Source organism: Poecilia latipinna, unplaced genomic scaffold, assembly GCF_001443285.1.
Source record: "Poecilia latipinna isolate Pla-1442-1.1 unplaced genomic scaffold, P_latipinna-1.0 Scaffold135, whole genome shotgun sequence".
Lineage (NCBI taxonomy): Eukaryota > Metazoa > Chordata > Actinopteri > Cyprinodontiformes > Poeciliidae > Poecilia > Poecilia latipinna.
The window spans coordinates 434,491-443,032 of NW_015112751.1; the positions used below are offsets into that span (position 1 = coordinate 434,491).

The following is an 8,542-nucleotide window of genomic DNA, read 5'->3' on the forward strand; positions in this document are numbered from 1 at the left end:
TCAATAGCATAAAGATAGTGCCTTCAAAACAAAAATGAACAGCAGTTCATTATGTCCTCACAAGAGGGAGACATTAAACAACTGTCGAGTATTTTACTTTTCCTTAAACTACATTGGTTCAAATGAGCATTTCAGATTTTTCTTGATAGAATGAAACAGAAAAAAAGACATCACAAAATACTTTCAATTAATAAATTATGCTAGCATATTTGTAAATGTTTTGTTTGCACTCCTAATTCTTAGACTGTGCAGCACCTTTACATAGAACACCACTTTCATGCATTTATTTAGGCAGAGATAATGTTCTAATAATGACAGACACAGCTGCATATTAACACTTTGTCTTTAATTTCATCCAAGAGTCACATTGACAAGTTACATAATAGCCATCATGAACAGATTCAAAATAGCTTTTTTGTTATGACTCTTTAGCATCAAAATGCAGTAATAAAATAAAACTTGTTTGATATAGAAAAAGACTGGAAATAAAACTAGACGAAGAAAAAAAAAAACTCAAAATATTTCAGGTGATTCACTTACAATAAGCCATCAGAAAGACAATATCACTCTGTAAGAGTACACCGGTCCTTCGTCTTAGGCTCACTGCAGAACAAACTGTGACAGGCAGCAATAGCATAAATACAAGTTTGTCTCTTGCAGGTTTTACATTTTCCTCACATGAAGATTTCATGTTTGAAAAAAAATAAAAAAAGATAAATCTCTACTGAGATATTTATAAGAAGGGAAACTAAATGAAAACAAATGTATATTCATTCAACCCCAACGCATTACTCCTTTTAAGTACCAAAAAAAAAAAAAAAAAAAAAAGTTTAGTTTTGAATATCTGAGGGCATATAATCATATATTCTGTATAAATCAAACAAAACAGCATATTCCTTCTGGGACAAAAAAAAAAAAAAACTTTGAGAATTTGTTCTGTTTTAATGTATTTCACTGATTTTCAGCTTGTATACCAATACAATAACATCTTTCTAAAATGCAGCATCTGTATTAATAGAAGAGTTATTTTAAATTGGAAACATTTAATACTTTTCTAATCCATGGTGTAAACATAGTCAAGTCCTTCAAATCTTTTTTCTGACTGCCAACTCCCATGAGTTTACGCAATTATTTTAGGCGCCTAATTTCCACAATCTTGACAAAGAACAGTAGGATGAGCTAGGGGAAGAACTTCAACTGTACTAAATAAAATCCTCAACTTTCTCTGTGCTCCCTTTACAAAAGAAAGAAGTTAACGGTGAATTGAAATACTGTAGACTATGACCCTACTGCGCTTCAGAGCTTTCTGACCTTATCTTTACAAAAATAAAAGCACTGTAAAGTGCAAGCACAAATCCATACAATTCTGTAAAAAAACAAAACAAAAAAAAAAAAACGTAACAGCAGGACAATGCTTTAAGATTGTCATAAATCATAGGAAACAATAGTTTGTATGTGTGTGCAGTCTGGAGTGTTTGTGTGACCCCGGCCCGTCATGTGGTGGCGCGTCACCTCAGGGCTCTATCACTCAATGCACTCGCACTTAGTTCAACCTGCACATCTCAAACAAACAAAAAAAACTAAAAGCAAATTCTGGAAAACCATGACGTCTTAGGAAAATGTCCACTGGAGATCAGCACTATTGAGAGCTTCTGATTGTGACAAGATTGTCTGTACATTCTCTTTTTAGCATAAAAATTCTGTAGAGGCTATCAAGGCTATAGGTTTTCATATGAAATCTGCATTTTGTTCCTAAGCAGTCGACTCGGCGACACCAGTAATAATATAGCAATAAAATTTTACACTGTGCAGGAGCAATAAAAGCACAAAATAACTAAGATTATTTAAAAAGAAATAAAATAAAAGGAGAACAAAAAAAATGTGGCTCATTTGTCATGATCAATACAAACTGCAGAGCAGAGAAGATCACAGATCTTTGTCATGGCAGTGAAAAGAATAATCATTCACATACGTATATCAAAAATTCACAAAATGTCCCGCATCTGGAATATTCAAAATACATATTGGAACTTTTAAAAAGCATTCATTTGGAGAAGGCTAAACATACGAGGAATATTGCTTTACTCAAAGTCGGAAAGGAGGATATATAAAGGATACAACGAAATAGAAACGTGACAAATTTACAGAGTTTTGGAAATGATGGTGAATACAGACGGCAAAGTGAATCACTTGATTCTCTCAGGGGAGGAATTCCCTTTAAATATGATCATTTATGATTTATGGCAGAATGTAAAGAAGGGTAAAGCTTAAGAGAAGTAGAAACACAAGTTGCTACACTGAGCGTTTCTATAGAACAAAGAAAACCGAATTTGTCAGAAAATGACTTAAAAAGTGAGCATCATTGGCATAATCTGAAGGAGGTAAACAAAGTTTGATAAAAATTTAGGTGGCAAGCTGTGTATATTTTACATTTTTTCATAAAATACCAGCATAATTGAAATTCAAACATTTGTTAATGTTACTAAGACAAACCTTCATTAAACCCATATTTAGATTTTAAGCCTAAAAAAAAAAAAAAAAAAAAAAAAACGCAAAAACGTAGGGGTGCACCGATTTATCGGCCAGCTGATTTACTGGTGCAGATTTCCTTAATTTTGAGAGACTGGTGATCGGCTGATACTTTCATGTGAAGTCAATCTCATCCACCAATTTTATCAACCTCAGCAAAGGTCTAAAAATCAGCCACTGCCCTCTTCTGCTCTGCAGTGAGGTCGGTTTGACTGAGACAAGTATGCACCGTCTCCAACTTAGGGTCTTTCTTGCTATATTTAGCAACATTTCTGACAAAAAAAAAAAAAAATTGGTATCAATCAAAATCGGATTCTGCAGGCCAGGCTTTTTAAAGATTGGGAATCGGCCAAAACACTGCAATCAATGCACCCCTACAAAAATGACTACCTAATCTTAGAGATCATCTCGACAACTTCCTTAAATTTGTAATGAAAAAAAACAAAAAACAATCTGAAATCTTCCTTCTTTTTAGTTTAAATTTTAAAAGTAGCTCCCCTTTACATCTGGTTAATTCTGAATATATTTCATACATGTACAGGACTCACAGGAGTACGGAGTCTCTCAAACTAAACCCTGCTCACTGACGCATTTTATCACGACTGTTTGCTCAACCTGTAAGTACATTTTCAGAATGAGGTTTAAATGCTAACAGACGGGGGGCTCTTCTTTATTGTGGTCACAGGTACAAGTTCTCGGATCCACCTTACAGCATAATGAAAATATCTCCTTTTGTGAAGATCAGAAACAAGGTGGATATTTCTGGTAGGTTAAATATTTCAACATTGACTGGAAATAAAAAAAAAAATGTACAAGAACTCAGAAAATTGTAACTGTGTCAATAAGTGGCTCTAACGTTTTCTTTTAATGTAACACTGAGAAGAAAGTACCAAAAATTCTGGTGATTGTTTGCTTTCACTGGTCTCATGCCATAATTTAATCCCTTTTAACCGGTTACAAGACTGGGTAGGCATGTGGCGGTTACTGGTATCAAGATATACCAATGCTTAAAATATTATGGCTTCGTAATGAGAAAGAAAAAATCTCTTAGCATTCAAACTTGTTTTAATTAGCCATAACTTCCTCCAGCTTTGTGGGGCAGGGAGAGTAATGCAGTGCTGCCTCTCCTCAAAATGCTTTGACAACAAAAAAACTATTTGAAGAGTTATTTTTTTTTAATTTTTAACTTTTTAATATGGTGATACAGTGAAAGCGAGGTCGCGTTGGTATATTTTGAGACTCTCATACCGGCCCATGCCTACATGAAAGGCAAACAAAAACACACACACACAAAAAAAAGGCGTTTCATTTTTTTCACCCAATGCATTTTGGTCCAAGTTGTGTATTATCAAATGAAACAAAACACTGAAATAACCAAAACTGTATGAAACTATGAAGCGACAAGGACAAGAGATCAGTTGCGAAGAACAGTTTACATGCATGTAACCTACAAATGGTCAAAAACCATGACATCATTGTTAATTTTTCCATTTTTGTCACTGAACCCTGAGCTAAATCATATCACTGTGTTTACACACACATTCACAGGCACGCGCTCGCGCACACACACACACACAAACACTCGTAGCAGTTATAATTGTCGAAGTTCAGAGACCCGAGATCACCTCAAATACGGCTGCAGAAGCTTCGTGCTTCCAGCCGTTCCTCACCGGTTCCCCCGGGCCTTCCTTCTCCACAGACATAACAGGAGCCCATTTATTCTGCATTTTCATTTAAAAGTTCAAAAGGCAGCTACCATTAAAAGGAGGAAATGGATAAAACATTACAAGAACAAAACAAAAATAGATTTCACAAAAAGTTGTGTTATCTTTGCAATCCAGAGATTGTTTGAGTCTCGGTAAATTTGTGTTAAAAACATGCAGGGGAGAACGAGTAAAAATAAATTAAAATTGACTCCCAAGAATCCTAATAAGTGCTTGCCCTTCAAGTATTTAAGCATTGTATCCCAAAAAAAGCCAGTATTTGGCATTACGACAATTCTTCCTAAGGGGAGGGGGGGGGGAGAGGTTGTTTACAGGCTGAAATGAAAAGAACCTCATGGATAAAACACCAATAAGAAAGGGTAAACTTCATTTTATGTTTGTGTTTAATGAAATGTTGTCCCTTACTGTGTGAAAAAGTTACTACAAGGTAACCAATATTGCCCCTTACAGAATTCCCTCTCACCAGGAGAGGCCCTGCTCCCTCTACTCTATCAGTTGTGTTTCTTTATGAGTGCATCTACTGAGCTGTCATGGTCTTTAGGGCTGAAGTCGGGACAGATACCATTGGCTGTTTTGCTGTTGGCAGTGCCTTGCAGGTTTATAGTTGATGGGCTGGTCTGGGTGTGGGGTTCCTGACTAGGTCCACTCTGAGGACCTACACTTTCAGTGTGAAGATAGTCATCAGCAAAGTCTGGGTTCTCCTCCACAAACCCTCGGAACTTATCTGAAAAGACCACAAGGGGGAGCCAGAGACAAAGACAACGTTACAAGCTGGCTGGACTGTAGATGTTTTAGACTGTGAAAAGAAGCCCATGCCCACTTTGACTGGAAAGTTTATAACAGAGAAGAGCGTTGAAGTGTTTGGAGGATCGCTTTACCAAATGTAATCTTCCCCGTGTCATCGACGTCGATGGCCGTAAACAGACGGGACACGTTGAGGTGAGTCACTCCTAAAGCCGTCTTCAGCACAACTGCCAGCTCGCTCTCTGTGATGACGCTGTCTTCCTCTGCCTCAAACATCTGCAAAAAGAGGAAATGGGTATCAAACAGTTCATTTAAAAGATTGTGAAAATGCATAAGTCTACTTGGTTCTGATGCACATTCACATTTCATTTCTATGAAACAGAGCTCTGAACAGCTGCACAATGAACCTGGAAAGTAATGTTTAATAAACTGACAGCTTGCACAGAGAAACAACAGCAACAACAAAAAAAAAAAAAACCAACAAAAAAAAAACAAAACATCATACTACTTCAACACGCAAATCACCAAGTAGCACTTGAATATAACTAAGCTCAGGCCAAGTCAACAAACACAGTGCGTCATTCTGTCTGGCGACAAGATCAGTACACAGTTTGATCTTGTTCTATTTGTCTTAAATCCATTTTTTTCCCCAAATAAGTAACTAAGCATAGATAGAAGCAAAACCTACCTTGAAAGCCAATTTCATTGTTTCCAGAGTTTTGGCAGGTCTGCATACGACGGATAAGGCTATCACATATTCTCTAATGTCCATGCTGTTATCTTCATACTGTAAAAAAAGAATGAAAATGAGTACGAAAAAAAGAAGTTTGCTGCCACCAAAAAAAGTAGGCAAAAATATTTTCGGCCCCATCACCATCAGCAGCCTTATTGATCATAAGTAAATGAAACAAAAGGATAAATTAAATTTACAATGGAAGTTGCTGAAACAGCGTTTTCTAAATTAAATTAATTTATTACACTCTGCAAAATCCTGCATGAGATCACAAGAGTAACATTACATGAGGTTTAATTTTTGAAGAAAAAAGTGGGCTTTTTTAAAAAAAAAAAAAAAAGGTCATCTTGCTACCTGGTTTCACAAAGTGACAAACTTTCCCATCAGTTTTCTACACCCAGCACCTCTACCAGCATATCCCAAGATCAAATTTCCAGGATTAGGATTCATCACAGTGAAGTTGTCTCTAAAGGATTTTTTTCTTTCAAACATATATTGGGAATCAAAGACCAGAAATTGATTAAAAACCCTTGGTAAAGAGCTTGGGAGGATTTTCTGCAGCATTCTGACTCCTAGAAGAACAAAATCCTGAGAAACTATTAATGCACGTCTATACGAAAAATTAATCTTTTGAAATGCAAAGTGTTGCCATAGCAATATGTTTCCTAAGAAGGTATAGACGGTTGAATAAATGCATAGTGTGAGATATTGTATTTTGTTTTTTAATGTGTACAGATACACTAACCACAAAGTTATGAGCACATAGAGGACTGTTTGATAATTACAAATCTATTTATTTTACCCATCTTCCTGTACTGCAAAACAATATTCTTTGTCAACTACATTGACCCACAAGTACATCGTTTTTTTTTTTTTTCTTTTTGTTTTTCACAAAACGCATACTTTATCGAACCGTAAGGTCTTTACCTCATCAAAAAGAGCAAACATGTCGCGCAGCATATCTGAAACTGGGACATCAAGGAAGTGAGCAAAGTCTTCCAAGGCAAGTTTCTGCCCTTCCAGCTTTCTGGCTCTGTTCCCGTATTCCTGCAACACCTTCTCGGTGTTCTGGGGCTTCAGCCTGCGACAGCATGGGAGGAAACTCTTGTTTAGGATCTGTAAACTATTATGCATCATGTGAGCAAGAAAACATTTTCTAATTATTTAAAAAGAGAAAAAAAGGATAACTGATGCATTGAGAAAGGATCATTTTCTCTCAACTGGAAGGACAATGTTGGTTGACGTTTAGAGTTGATAACCTCACTAAATTTTACAAAACTTTTTAAAAGAAGAAGTTCAGTCAAATCTCCAGTAGCTAAAGAGGAACTGGAACTCTTTTCCGGTAGCTGCTTGTCACAAAGAGCACCAATCCACTGCATACAGTTAACTGGTGCATCTTACAACATCAAGAATCTATCCTAAACAAAAATCAGACAATGACGTTTGAGTACGCAACACTTGTTTACAATACTGCGGCCAAAAAAATAAATAAAAAAATCCCTGCTGATTTCCTACTGTCATTTTCTTCGTCTCCCATTCATGCCCTTTACTTAGTTCTCTTTAATGAGTGCTGTGCATTGGAAAACTTGACTCACCCCAGTCTCCTGACAAGCTTGGCAAACTCCAACAGACAGGTGTCGACCGGCAGCCTCAGCTGGCCCTCTGCCATCGCCAGCTGGCAGTCTTCAAATGAATAATCTGTGATAGGTACCCCCAGGGCTCTGAGCGCACCAGAGATGACGGGACAAATCAATACTTTGCTTTAGGTGTATGTTCTTATTATGGAAAAGATTTATGCTTTCATCTCAAACGTATGAAACTTTTAGTGATCACAGATCAAATCCTTATGATTAGATACAGGGATTTTACAAATCTGTGGCCATCTGAGCTTCCTTTCTGTTACTTGTGGTGATGTGCATATCAAACTGCAGAGTACAGGACAGTATCATTTCTCACATCTGCCAGAACAATCAATACATTTCACTTACTTGGCCATGACTCGTCTCACATTGACTGCAAAGAGAGCAGGATTCCTTTTCTCCTCCTCCGAAGGGGTGTAAATGGGAAGGAACTGCACAAAAATCAAAAGTAAAATGTGAGCATTTTAAAAGAAAAAGAAGTGTAAATTTAACAAAAAATTGAATGACAAAAGAACCTGGGGGCTTCTAAGGTCAAATTCTTGCTTTTAATGATTGACGAACATCAAGCAAGCCATCTTTGACAATGAGAGAAAAATGCACACATAATCATGGTTTCATACTTACCTCTATCACAAACTCATTGTGTAACTGGCAGAGAGTCAGCCACAAGATTTTAAACCTGAAAGGCAGAAAGATAGAAATCATAAGTGACCAATAAAGACACACACAGCAGTTTCTAAGACACCAACACTTTGTTTATTGTTGTGCAACATTCTGTCAAATGACTATCTGGCTGAGTGAGGCCAACTAACAAGTAATCACAGCATTTAACGCACCACAGGTCTAAGTTGTTATAATAATGCCAAGATGAAAACCATAAGCACTGGGTTTCTTTCTTTTACTCCTGCAAATGTCAATTTTATGACACCTAATTCCTAAATTAGGTTGCATTTGTTTTAGGTATATCAAAAACAACTTGCATTTTGAATGAATCCGAGACCAAATTAAATTTTGTTACACATTTATTTAATCGTTTACCTCCCCACAAAATGCTAATTTCTAACATTACTAGCACTCCATAGACCATATAATAATAATTAGTGTGTATATATACTGCTCAAAAAAATAAAGGGAACACTCAAATAACACATCCTAGATCTGAATGAATGAAA

General features: G+C 36.4%; 1 protein-coding gene across 1 annotated transcript in view; it reads right to left on the bottom strand.

Moving 5' to 3' along the window:
* Nucleotides 1-327: 327 nt before the first annotated feature.
* The window catches only part of LOC106945230 (lysophosphatidylcholine acyltransferase 1), a 32,272-nt gene continuing 24,057 nt past the window's right edge, over nt 328-8,542 (bottom strand). The window contains exons 7-13 of the mRNA XM_015028787.1: nt 7,995-8,120; nt 7,719-7,801; nt 7,326-7,451; nt 6,658-6,811; nt 5,686-5,784; nt 5,132-5,273; nt 328-4,977 (exon numbers count right to left, since the gene is read on the bottom strand). Coding sequence (XP_014884273.1) covers nt 4,745-4,977; nt 5,132-5,273; nt 5,686-5,784; nt 6,658-6,811; nt 7,326-7,451; nt 7,719-7,801; nt 7,995-8,120 — 963 coding nt within the window. The 3' untranslated portion in view covers nt 328-4,744. The remainder of the gene's footprint in view (nt 4,978-5,131; nt 5,274-5,685; nt 5,785-6,657; nt 6,812-7,325; nt 7,452-7,718; nt 7,802-7,994; nt 8,121-8,542) is intronic.